The following is a 14,072-nucleotide window of genomic DNA, read 5'->3' on the forward strand; positions in this document are numbered from 1 at the left end:
ATTGTGGTGGCAACAACAACATGAGGACTTTTGATGACTTGTGAACTTCTTTACTGTTAAAAAGTAATTGCCGTAGTTTGTAGAAGGCTGACCTAGCACTGCTGATCCGGTGTTGGATCACCTCATCAGTAATGACCTTGTGTGAGAGGTGGCTCCAAGGAATCGCTCAACATATTCCAGAGTGTCTCCTTCAACATATATGGGAGGTGGAATATTTGGCTGACCATGTCTGGGTCAATATGAATTTTTTGTTTTGGCAGCACTTGGGGACAGGCCAAGTTTCTTGTTTGCAGAATTGAAGTGACTTGCAAATCTGGTGCAGAGTGGGCAATGACACTAGTCATCTTCAAGATCATTCATGCCCATAGTGGTCAGTTTACTTCTGGTATGGAGGCAACTGAAGTTAGAGTTTGCGTCTAGGCAGTATTTAATACTCTCACTTGAGGGCAGTTGATCTTTGAGGAGGTGAATGCCAATAATATGGGGGCTATCACGCAACCTTGCATGGCTACAGTCTGTATTTTGAAGGGGACTGTTCCTCTGGTCTCCTACTCAGGACAATTGCAATCATATGACCGCGAAACAAATGCAGGATTGTGAAGAAGTTTGTTGGATATTTCTGGAACGCAATCCATAGAGCCTTGAGATTTACTGAGTCAAATGCTTTGATCAGGTCTCCTCTGAAGAGAGAAAATCTAACCATTTCCCCATGACATTCATTGGCAGTATCATTGCTGAATCCCTGACTATCCTGGGGAGTGCTATTGATTTGAAACTATGGCAACAAGAGCAAGTCAAAAGCTGGGAATTCTGAAGTGAAAAACTTACTTCCTGACTCCCCACAGATTGTTCACCATCTACAAGGCACAAGTCAGAAGTGTGATGGAATATGTTCCACTTGCCTGGATGAATGCAGCTCCAACAGCACTCAAGATCAACTCCATCTAGGAAGAGGCAGCCCATTTGAGTGGCACCCCATCCACTACTTTAACCATTCACTCCATCCACCACCAGTGCATAGTAGGAGCAGTGCGTATCACAGACACAAGCAGCAAAGCAAGGCTTATTGAACAGCACCTTCCAAACCCGCAACCTCAATCACCTGGAAAGAAAAGGGCAGCAGGTTCATGGGAGCCCCAACATCTACAAGCTCCCCTCCAAACCACGCACCATTCTGACTATCAATGTCTATGGTCAAAATCCTGGAACTCGCTTCGCCAAGCAATTGGAATACTGACACCACATGGACCACAGTGATCCAAGAAGGCAGCTCATCATCATCTTAATAACAATTAAAGATGGACATTAAATGTTGGCCTTGTCAGCAATGCTCACATCTCACGAAAAAATAAATGGTTACTGCACCTGCAAGAATGATTGACAGCAGTGTTTTAATTCATCAGAAGCATTGATTTGGTCCAAAAAGTAGTATTAATATTGAATATCCCACTGGACAGTCTTTCCCTCAACAATGAGAGACATGAGATCCCAGGCACGCACATAACAGCAGAATAGTGTTACTGTAATGATAGTTGAGGAACACTGGTCAAGATCGATGTTATGGCTGCCATGTCCATTTGCAGAATTAACATTAACTTTATGAATGATGCATTGTCTCTGCATTTCTGATGCATTGTCTCTGCATTTCTAATGCAGTGTTTTCTGTAGAATTATCACCTTTAGAACCCCACTCAGCGCTGATATACTTATCATGTTGCATGTATTAGAATTAGGGGGGGAGGAGGGAGCACGAGTATGCTGCTTTTTTATGCATCTTTAAATGATGGTGCTGAAAAGAAATTAATTGTGTAAGGGAATTTCTCTTGTTGTTTTTCTCTTGCAGAGAGGAAGACCTGTACCGTGATGAAGATGAGATAGAAAAGGAAAAATGTCAAAGATTGTTCTCTGAAAGCCAACTTGCAGGTAACCTTGGTTCTCCTCCTCATGCACACGTTTTTGCTGCTGACCACCTCACCTTCCCATTAATAGAGTTAGCAGGAACCCAAAATCATCACCTTATGGTGTTGGGCTACTCAGTGAAGTAAAACTAGCATTGAAAGAGTGTATTCTAGTTATACTGACTATGTGAACTGGATGGACAAGCAATCAATTGATAGGTTTGGTGCATATATGGTTTCTACCTTTTCAACTATCTGTAACAAAATATGGCCCTCAACTTTACAGTATATTAATTTGGTACTCTGTTTTAAAGATTTTGCTGTATGTGTGTAACTTTCTAAAATATCTATTTATAAGAAAAAACTGACTTCAGTTGATGCTGCATGATATCATGCAGTATCTCTACAAAGAATCACCGCACTGAAGCCTCAGCCTAGATTAAGTGCTCCTAAAAGAGGACTTGCATTATTGATCCATGTACATTTTATCCTGATTAATACCCAAAATGATCACATTTAGCGTTGGTCTTGCAACTTGTATGTGTTTTATAAAATAAGGGAATTGAAAGTTTCTATTACATTTGCTTTAATTTTCCATATGTAGCTGCCACAGAGCAGTCCACTGTTGAACGTGGTGTGGCCATTTTGGAATATTGTGCCAGAGAATGGAAAGGAAACACAGCAAAAGCACAACTCATGAAAAAGGTAGGAAACTACTTTCCATTTTTAAAAATTGTGTTCCCAAGTTAGTTGCATTTTAAAAATTCATTTGTTCCCGTATTTTGATTTGGTCTGAGACCCATGTAGGATGCAAAAGGATTTTTTACTTGTGCAAAAAGCCTATGTAATTACAAATCAGAATTAAACAGTCATTTATTATGTAGGAAGAATTGAGATGTTTTTACATGAGGTGCTGCATAAATGCACCCTTTTTATCCTACTGGACATATGTGTTCTTGCCAAGAAGCAGTAATTTTGCAATGTTGCCTAGTGGTCTTACTCACCAACTCTTGAATAATCTTTTTTCTAGTGCGAATTTATCATGAATAATTTGAAGTTTTAGAAAAATACAATGTCGATGCAGAGAGTAATTTTCTTTTAGTACTATGGTGAACATTTTCCAAGATGTTTGAGAATGCTATAAGCAACTTTTCTTTTAACAGGCGTACAAAGCTGTCTGTCAAACTTTCAGTTCTGTAAGAAGAGTCCGGGGTGATAATTATTGTGCTCTAAGAGCCACACTCTTTCAAGTTTTGAGTAATGTTAAACTCCTTCCCTGCCTGCAACAGGATGACCTAATTGAGGTACCTCTGCATTATTTGATCTGTTGATCTAAATGTGCCTTTTTCATATTCAGATTGTGGATTATTTTCTCATTTAAAAATAAATAAATCTAGAGCTTGTGGGCACGTTATATAACTGGTATATTTGAGGTAGGTTGGGGTTGCAGTGTTGGTATTGAAGCAGGAACGAGCTTTAGATTTGGAATTTCTGATGAAAGGTTAACTCTGTTTCTCCTCCATGGACGCTACAGGCACAGTGTTACAGTGGTTAGCACTGCTGCATTGCAACGCCAGGGACCGAGGGGCCTCGGATCACTGTCTTTTATGGAGTTTGCACTTTCTCCCCGTGTCTGCATGGGTTTCCTCTGAATGATTTCCTCCCACAGTCCAAAGATGTGCGGATTAGGTTGATTGGCCATGCTAAATTGACCCTAGTGTCAGGAGAATTAGCAGGGTAAATGTGTGGGGTTACGCGAATAGGGCCTGGGTAGGATGTGGTCGGTACAGATTCGATGGGCTGAATGGCCTCCTTCTGTACTGTAGGAAGCTATGGAACTGCTAAGTGTTGCATTTTCCTCCCTGGAAAGACGGAGGATGAGGGGAGACTTAATAGAGGTGTATAAAATTATGAAAGGCATAGATAGGGTGAACGGTGGGAAGCTTTTCCCCAGGTCAGTGGTGACGTTCACGAGGGGTCATAGGTTCAAGGTGAAGGGGGGGAGGTTTAACACAGATATCAGAAGGACATATTTTACACAGAGGGTGGTGGGGGCCTGGAATGCGCTGCCAGGCAAGGTGGTAGAGGCAGACACACTGGGAACGTTTAAGACTTATCTAGATAGCCACATGAACGGAGTGGGAATGGAGGGATACAAAAGAATGGTCTAGTTTGGACCAGGGAGCAGCACGGGCTTGGAGGGCCGAAGGGCCTGTTCCTGTGCTGTATTGTTCTTTGTTCTTTATTTTTCATTTTTACTAATTATACCCTCAGTGGGTTGTAATATTGGAGCAGATTTTATCATGAGTCTAATAGGAATGCAATAAAACTACTGGAATTGAGTCAGGACCTTGTTTTGCACTGAGCCTCTCTTCACTCCAAAGAAAGTCACTTATATTTGAGAGAATTCCCAAGCTGCGAATTTCTTCATCTTGCAATTTGGGAAACTTGCAGTGGGTCAGTGCAGTAACTGAAAACAGGTGCACTGATCTGCTGAATGATGTATGTGACCTTCGTTTTCATGATGTGGAGATGCTGGTGTTGGACTGGCGTAAACACAGTAAGAAGTCTCACAACACCAGGTTAAAGTCCAACAGGTTTATTTGGTAGCAAAAGCCACTAGCTTTCGGAGCGCTGCCCCTTTGTCAGGTGAGTGGGAGTTCTACTTGTTTTCACCCAGGCCTGAAGAACTTTGAATCTGCCATGAATTATTTTGACCTTGTAAACAAGAGGCTAATGAGGCAACAAAGCATCACTTGAAGGGAGATGTAAAACCTATGCATTGGATTTTGCAATGTTGTGCTGGTTTCATTAGAACAACCGCCAGAAAATAGATCATAGAATCCCTACAGTGCAGAAAGAGGCTATTTGGCCCATTGAGCCTGCACCGACATAATTCCCAACCAAGCCCTATCCCCATAACCCCATGTACTTCCTCCACTAATCTCCCTGACACTAAGGGGCAATCGAGCATGGTCAGTCAACCTAACCTGCACATCTTTGGACTGTGGGAGAAAATCGGGGCACTCTGAGGAAACCCAAGCAAATGTAGCAAGAACATGCAAACTCCACACGGACAGTTACCCAAGGCTGGAATTGAACCCAGGTCTCTGGTGCTGTGAGGCAGCAGTGCTAACCATCAGATCTCATAATAATTGAATATCAGAACAGGATGACAGCTAAATCAGGAGTTTAGCATGTTGATGGATTTCTCTACATGCTGGACATTGTATAGTCAGAGATGTATAATGTGTATGAAAATTAAATGTTAGCTTGATGATTGAGAAGTCGTTTTCCTTACTCTGCAGTTTTCACCGATGATGCAAGGTATTGGAAGTGGAGCAACCTTTGAGTTTAGCTAACCAATGCTTACAATGAGGGGGCACTTTTAACGAACAATAATGGATTGAGATGATTTGCTGCCCTCAGGAGCTGTAGTGCTGAATCCATTCTCTCCTGTACCACTTGTTTTTGTGGTGTATGATTTACTTGATTCAGACATTAAGATATTGGGATTAAGCACATGCTAGACATTTGAGAATATGACAACATTATTCACCTTGTAAGTAGTACAAGTTGAGACAATGACCTTCTGGCCCTGCAGTCCTCCATAAAACCATTACCCCTCTCACCCTGGCCATTCCTCTGTCTTGGCCCTCACCCCTGCTTCCTTGTATCTCATTGGATGCAGACTTAATTTGGAAGACAATTAGTGCAGCTATTCACCACTACATCTGGCTAAACCACACCAAGAACTGTTGGGTTCTGCTCTATTCTTGGATTATCCTCAACTCAAAAGTTAAACCTCTGCATCTTTTCTCTACTGTGACCTGCCTTCCTAAATCCTTCTCTCCTGTCTCCTGCACCCTCAGCTCCAACAATAAATGTTGAACTGTTTCTCTCTTTCCTCCTTTAAGGAACTTCTACAGACTTAACAAATTGATAAAACATTTGACCATTTCTCCCAGCATCAGCTTATATGGCTCAGTTTCAGATTTTGCCTGTGAAGTACCTCAGGATGTTTTATTATATTAAAGGTCCTGAGTGCAAGTTGTTACTCTAACTGAATGTGGGCTCCTTAATAACTCAGTTAGTAAATGCACCAAGAAGGCCCTTTGTTTGTTTTTGGGTTAGCATTCGCAGCATCCATAGACTAGTCCAGTACAGAAAATCATTCTCATTGAGTCTGCAGCATTCTTTTGAAAAGTTAGTACCATTCGTTCGTTCTTTCCCATATATCCCTGCAACTTTTTTTCTTTCAAGTGTTTATATAATTCCCTTTTGAAGGCTGCTTCTGAATCTGTATCTACCGTTTCATCAGGCAGAGCATTCCAAATCCTAACCACTTGTCCACTTGTGTGAAAATGCTTTTACTCATGTAATCTCTGGTTCTTTTGCCAGTTACCTGAAATCGCTGACCTCTGGTTATTGACCATTCAGCCATTGGAAAGTTTGCCATTTATTCTATCAAACCCCTTTATGATTTTGGACATATTTATCAAATCTCTTCTTCGCTCTCTGCCCGAGGGAGGATAATTCCTGCTTCATTTTAACAGTGTAACTGTAATCCCTCATCCATGGAACCATCCTAGTACATTTTGCCTGAACTCTCTAAAGGCTTCACATCCTTCTTAAGATGAGGCACCTGAACTGGGACATGACTCCAGCTAAGGCTGAACCTTGTTCTTTAAAAAAGGCTTGATAGCCGTTGTGATTGTTTTGTATAAATTGTTCATGGGATGTGGGCGCCACTAGCACGGCACTCCACAATTTTCAGTCCCTCCGTCACTGGCGCACAGTGGCAGCAGTACGTACCATATACACTACATGAACTTGCCAAAGCTCCTTAGGCAACACCTTCCAAACCGAGGATAGGACCAGCTAGAAGGATAAGAGCAGCAGATACTTTGGAACTCCATCACCTGGAGGTTCCCTCCTAGTCACTCACTGTCCAAACTTGGACATATATTGCCGTTCCTTCCTGGTTTTGGAGGAAGTGATGAGATTGAAAGTGGATAAATCTCCAGGGCCTGATAATCTCCATTGCAGAATATTTCTCTGGTCCTGGAAATAGTCATTTCCAAAATTCTTTTAAGGTGAGGGGGAGAGATACAAAAGTGTCCAGAGGGGCAATTTCTTCACACACAGGGTGGTGAGTGTCTGGAACAAGCTGCCAGAGGTCATAGTAGAGGCGGGTACAATTTTGTCTTTTAAAAAGCATTTAGATGGTTACATGGGTAAGAAGTGTATAGAGGGATATGGGCTAAATGCGGGCAATTGGGATTAGCTTAGGGGTTTTAAAAAAAAAAGGGCGGCATGGACAAGTTGGGCGGAAGGGCCTGTTTCCATGCTGTAAACCCCTATGACTCTTTGGACTCTGGACTGATTGCTATAGATTGGAAGGTAGCTAATGTAAGCCTACTGTTCAGAAAGTGAGGGAGAGAGAAAACAGGGAACTACAGACCAGTGAGCCTAATGTCAGCACTGGGGAAATTGCTAGAGTTAATTATCAAGGATTTCATAGCTCAGCATTTAGAAAGTAGTGGTATTATCAGACAAAGTCTGCATGGATTCACAAAGTGGAAGTCATGCTTGACGAATCTATTGGAATCCTTTGAGCATGCAACAAGTAGAGTTGACCAAGGAGAACTGGTGGATTTGGTTTATTTATACTTTCAGAAGGCTTTCGACACAACTCATCTGGCAGGCTACTATGTAAAGTTAAAGCACATGGGATTGCAGGTAATGCCTTGAGATGGATAGAAAGCTGGTTAGCGGATGGGAAGCTAAGCTTTTACATAAATAGGTCTTTTTCCGATTGACTCGTGGGGTACTGCAGGGATCTGTGCTTGGACGCCAACTATTCACATATATTAATGACTTTGAAGAGGGAACTAAATGTATTATCTCCAGGTTTGCAGATGATACAAATTTGGGTGGGGGGGGTGAGCTGTGAGGAGGATGCAGCGATGCTTCAGCGTGATTTAGTCAGGCTGAGTGAATAGAGTAGGCATATGCATGGAAAATGCAGTATAATGTGGATAAATGTGAGTTTATCCACTTCGGTAGCAATAATAGGAAGGCAGCTTATTATTTGAATGGGTGTAACCCGAGAGAGGTGGATACTCAGTGAGACCTTGGTATCCTCGTGCATCAGTCGCTGAAAGTAAGCGTGCAGGTACAGCAGGCAGTAAAGAAGGCAAGTGGCATGTTGGCCTTAATAGCAAGAGGATTTAATTGGAATAGGGATGTTTTACTGCAATTGTATAGGGTGTTGGCAAGGCCACACCTGGAGTATTGCATGCAGTTTTGGTGTCTTACCTGAGGAAGGATGTCCTTGCTATAGGGGGAGTACAGCAAAGGTTTATCAGGCTGCTTCCTGGGATGGCAGGTCTATCATATGAGGAGAGACTAAGTCAGTTAGGATTATATTTATACGAGGTTAGAAGAGCGAGAGGGGATCTCATAGAAACGTTTAAAATTCTAACAGGATTTGACAGATTCAGAAAGAATGCTCCCATTGGTGGGGGAGTCCAGAATTAGGGGTAATTGTTTGAAGATAACGGGTAAACCTTTTAGGACTGAGGTGAGGAGAAAGTTCTTCACCCAGAGGGTGGTGAATCTGTGGAATTCACTACCACAAAAAATAGTTGAGGCCAAACGTTGTGTGATTTCAAGAAGAAACTAGATGTAGCTCTTGGGGCTAAAGGGGTCAAGGAATATGGGTGGAAGGCAGGATCAAGATATTGAATTTGATGATCAGTCATGATCAAACTGAATGACGGAACAGGCTCGAAGAGCTGAATGGCCTACTCCTATTTTTTATGTTTCTATGTCACTGGGTCAAAATCCTGGAATTCTGTCCCTAACAGCACTGTGGGTGTACCTACACTTCCAGGGACCATAGCAGTTCAAGGAGGCCACCACTGCCTTCTGAAGGACAACTAAGAATGGGTGATAAATGCTGGCTTAGCCAGTGACACCCGCTTTCCATAAAATGAATAAAGGACGACATTTATGTCCATCCCTGATGTTTGTGGTGAAAATATGGAAAAATGTTCCAGTTGTCAGTTCTAGTATTTCCTCTCTTTGATGTTCATTTGGGAGGGAAGGATGGAATGGGAGGGAAAGAGGGAAGGAAGCCTATTTGAACGTCACTGTGAAATTTAATGTAAATTTTTAGTTGTACCACCAGATGGCTCTCTGACTGTAGTTACTTGTGAGGTTATGTAGTGGGGTTGATAGTTGGCTGACTTGCTTATCCTTGTTTAACTGCAAAATTATATAGTAATCCAATAAATATCTCTTTTCTAGCTTCCAGAAAAGCTGATTGCAGCAAACTATATCTGGATCAAGCAGTGGTATTTTCGAGTTGAAGATTCTGGGAATGAAAACCCTATAAAAAAGCTGAAGGAATATCTGACAGTTCTGAAGCAAAAGGTGCATTTTTGTGGGTTTGCATAACATATGTTCAATGTTCATTGCTAAAATGTTAACTGTTCATCTTTGTTCTAGTTTCTATCACCATCCCACTCTTGCATGTCAACCCCAAAAAACTCTCAAAAGCTAATCTACGGTTCCAAAAAAAACTGATGATTTGGAAGTTATAGATATGTCAATATATGAGGTAGTTGTTTCAAGTTACAGTTGATTCATGGTTGTCATGGCATCATCTAGAATATCTGCTTGGGCTTTCTCCATTTCTTGCTGGAATTTTGGCAGGGGATTACCAGAAACCCTGGGAAATGGGTGTTTATGCCATTTCTCTGGGGGTTCTGCTGAAATTACAGTGGGAGGTCTGGAAAACTCCCATCGATGTTAATTAGTGCTATTAATATAGGAATAATTGAACCACACTATAATTTCCAGCTATAGTTGATGCCATAGTTGATGTTAGTGTGGTTCAATAATACTCTCTAGTCTTGCATTATGGAGTTCTCTAATTCAAAGAAAGGTTTAACTGAGAATGTTCTTGTGTATTTGTACATCAGCTGAGTCAGTGCTGAACTCATGTTTCCCCCATCATGTTAATCATAATATGCTGGAGCAAGACCTTGAAACTATGGAGCAAAATCTTTTTTTCAGCCCATGTACGCACACAGATTCCTGTGTTAATGTCAGCCTTGACAAAGATTCAACACAAAACATTTTAAGTTTTGTTTTGAAATAAAAAATCCAACCAGGTCTACAAAATAGTTCTTGCCCTATTAATAGTACTGTTGAGATGCCTGGTAGCAAGTGGTGAGAGAGCAATATCTGTATGTACCAGAATTTTCCTAATATTATACTGTAATTTGAAATGCATTCTGGTTTCAATGAATACAGAATAAAATTTGTCTTATTCTATAATATGCAATGTTGCAGTCAAATTGTTATTATCAGGAGCATGACAGGGTTGGTTGTACATGATGAACATTAGGTGTGGTAGACTGGGGAAGCCTTTTTGAGAGTGTCACACTCCTGGAAGATTCCTGCACTGCCTACCTTTTGCATGTTTTATTATACAATATATCAACGAACATACAAGAACCATGCGTATCAAAATAGCCATCCCATTAAGGGTTTTGGATGTCATCCTCTGCTTATGATGCAGTTGAGTTTTTTGTTGAACTGAGACCTTACAATTCTCATTTGGTTTACTTCAGAGGGGAGAACCTTTACTGAGCTGATCTTGAATGCATCATCATAAGATGCACAGTTCAACCCTCTTGCAGGCAGAAATATTCTATTTCTAACAGCTTCCCTGTTTCCTTGTGAGAGTTTCCTTCCTTCTGCACTGCTATAGACTCAAGCAGGGAAACTGAGTTGTGACCCGAGTTCATCTGTGGGCCAACAGAAGGACCCAAACCTCTCCTAGGAAAAGGTAGTCCATCCCAAATAAGACTGGCAGAATTCCCCTCAAGGCCCACTTACTGGCTACTAAGCAATCCACTTCAAACCCAATTTCTAGATTGATTTTTAGGGAGAAAATTGTGCATTAAGTTCAGAAAACTGCAGTAATTAATGAACAATAGAAATAAGATTCAGAAAAAGCTCTATTTCTGAGCTGTATTGTATTGTGAACATTATTTGCCTCTTTTCTAACCTGCTTGTTGTGGTTCCTGGTCCTGGCATGAGGGTAAATAAGCTGATTTTAACAGTCTGTAAGTCGGCAAAGTATGCGTAGAGTGTTGGATGTCAGTGCCAGTACAAATAAATGGTGAAAATAAACATTGTAAAAGACTTTGTGCCACAGAATGGTGGGGTATATGCGTTCACTTGCTGTATTTCAATCAGAAAGAAGTCCAATGTAATCATAGCAACATGAGTAGACCACTCAGCCCTCAAGTTTGTCCTGCTGTTCCATTGGATCGTGGCTGATCCTCATTTTAACTCAATCTACTTAATTTGGTTTCATAATCTTTAATATCCTTGCCTAAAAAAGATCCAGCAGTATAAAAACAAAACACTGCGGATGATGGAAATATTAAATAAGAACCAAAAATGCTGGAAATACTCAACAGGTCATGCAGCATCTGTGGAGAGTGTTTCAAATGACGATGACCTGAAATGTTTATTCTATTTCTCACCAAAGATGCTGCCAGGATTGCTGACTATTTCCAGCATATTCTGTTTTTATTATTAACAATAAAGATCTGTCAGCCTCAGTTTTTTCATAGAATTTTAGAATCCCTACAGTGCAGAAGGAGATCAGTTGGCTCATCAAGCCTGCACCAACAACAATTCCATCCAGGCCCTATCCTGCTAATCCTGCTGGCACTAAGGGGCAATTTAGCATAGCCAAATCAACCTAATCCACACATCTTGGGAATTTGGGAGGAAACCGTAGCACGCAGAGAAAATGGGGAGAATGGGCAAACACCACACACACGCTCACCCAAAGCCAGAATTGAACCTGGGTCCCTGGCGCTGTGAGGCAACAGTGTTAACCACAGTGCCACCATGCCGCCCTTATTGATGTAACCTCAACAGCTTTTTGGAAGAGTGCTTTCTAGATTTTCAGGACCATTTGTGTGAAGATGTACTTATATAACCCCTGAATGACCCAGCTCTGACTTTAAAGTTACGCCCCTTTGTTCTGGCTCCTCCATCGCTCTTAGCTACCTTTTCAATTTCTTTAATTATTTGAAACATCTCAGATCATCCCATAATCTCTGCACCGAAGTGAACACAAGTCTAGTCTCTTAAACCTGTCCTCAATAATTTAACTCTTTTAGTCTCAGAAACAAAACCCAGACCACTCTCTACATACACCTCTGGTGGTTGGTCTCCGCATAGTCCCAGTTCTGAGAAATATGGAAATACCAAAGAGCGAAGCGAAGCTAGGATAAAGTTATTTGTCATACTGTTCTTCGCGTTCGTTATATTTTTGTTCATGCGCATCTCCAATGTTATTGTCTGTAGACGAAAGAGTGGGAGCCTCAGTGGGGAGAAAGAGGTAGCTGAGATCCTTAAGGACAGATGGTCTTAATGAGGGGCAGGTCAGGTCACAAATGTTGCTCAGCCTGTTATGCAGATTAAGACAATTTGGCCTTTTGGCTAAGATCAAATGTCAGATCAAGCCCAAGATGGAGTGCAACGCCTTATCTTGTCAGGATCTCGGGACCATGAATTGGATTCAATTTGAATTTGGTTTCTGGAGCAAGCACGGAGATGGATTCGAGTCTGCCTGGTCCATGCTGAGCATTGGCTTTGTAACTTCAAGAATGATGTAAAAATTTAAAAGAAAGTTTAAGGCAATTAACTACAAGCCAGTCAGTGTCACATCACAGGGAGTGTTTTGGAAACAACCTGTGGCAGAAGTAGCAGTCACTTGAATGAAAGTGGGTTGAGTAAGGGGAAATCGTGTTTAACTCAGTTTAGTTTATTGATGAGTCGTAGAGGCATCGAGTCATAGAGGTTTATAGCATGGAAACAGGCCCTTTGGCCCAACTTGTCCATGCCGCCCTTCTTTTTTAAACCCTTAAGCTAGTTTCAACTGCCCATATTTGCCCGCAATAGGCAACTGGACACCACCCCGCCTCTCTATCCCCCCCTCTCCTCCTCCTCCCTCCCCTCCCCTCTCCCCCCACCCCCCACTTTTCTTTTTCCCCCCAGCCCCATAAAATTCATCCAATGGAAACAAAGTTTGCTGAATGACAGGAATCCAAGTAGCAATGAACTATTGTTTTTGGACTCAAAACAATTACATAATGGAGTTCATCCGGAGTTGGTGTTAGAACCACTATTTTTCTTTATTTATATTAATGACCTAGACTTGAGTGTGCAAATAATAATTTCAAAGTTCATAGATGATACATAACTTGGAAGCATTGTGAACTGTGAGAAAGTTGATTTAGGATATAGTTTGATGGAATAGACAAATGTGGCAGATTAAATTTAGTGCAGAGAAGTGTGAGAAGGAAGAATGAGGTGTGGCAATGTAAAATCACTATTATGATTCTAAAGGAGCAAGCGGATTTCCCCTTGCCCGCAATAGGCAACTGGACACCACCCCCCCTCTCTATCCCCCCCTCCTCCTCCTCCCTCCCCTCTCCCCCCACCCCCCTTAACATCTTAACATTGTTGAAGGTGGCAGTGCGGGCTAAGAAAGCAGATATTTGGAATCTTGGACTTTATAAATAGAGCCATAGAGCACAAAAGCAAAGAGGTGATGGTGAAACTTTATAAAATACTGGTTTAGCCTCAACTTTGTCTAATGCTGGCCACTTAAGGAAGGATGTGAAAGCAGGAGAGAGGGGGTAGAAAAGATTCACAAGCATGCTCTAGAGATGAGGGGCTTCTGTTATGAGGATAGATGGTTAGAGGATTAGCTAGAGTTGTTCATGATCATGAAGGGCCTGGACAGAGTAGATAAAGAGACTTTTCATTGGCGGAGAAGTTGAGAACCCAAGGATGTAGACTTAGTGTTTGGTAAAAGGATCAAAGATGATATGAAGTGACTATTTTATGCAATGAATGGTTGGATGTAGAATGCATTACTTGAAAATGTGGTGGAGGCAAATTGAATCATGGTTTTCAAAAGACTATTTGACAATTATTTGAAGAGAAACATTTTCAGGACGAAGGGGAAAAATCTGGGGAGTGGGACTAGCTGAATGCAGTGAACCAGCATGTTTCTAATTGTTGTGGCTGAATACTTTCTGATTATGTAATTGCTTAGTGCATCATGTT

The 14,072-nt window shown here is 41.5% G+C and overlaps 1 protein-coding gene across 6 annotated transcripts in view; it reads left to right on the forward strand.

The window, feature by feature from the left end:
* Window positions 1-14,072, forward strand: part of LOC144510753 (ubiquitin thioesterase otulin-like) — a 77,003-nt gene that overhangs the window by 33,912 nt on the left and 29,019 nt on the right. For all 6 annotated transcript variants that reach the window (XM_078240585.1, XM_078240574.1, XM_078240563.1 and 3 more), the window contains 4 exons: window positions 1,844-1,923; window positions 2,503-2,603; window positions 3,062-3,202; window positions 9,213-9,338. In XM_078240585.1, the coding sequence (XP_078096711.1) occupies window positions 1,844-1,923; window positions 2,503-2,603; window positions 3,062-3,202; window positions 9,213-9,338 (448 nt within the window). The remainder of the gene's footprint in view (window positions 1-1,843; window positions 1,924-2,502; window positions 2,604-3,061; window positions 3,203-9,212; window positions 9,339-14,072) is intronic.

The sequence above is a fragment of the Mustelus asterias genome, chromosome 2 (genome assembly GCF_964213995.1).
Source record: "Mustelus asterias chromosome 2, sMusAst1.hap1.1, whole genome shotgun sequence".
NCBI lineage: Eukaryota > Metazoa > Chordata > Chondrichthyes > Carcharhiniformes > Triakidae > Mustelus > Mustelus asterias.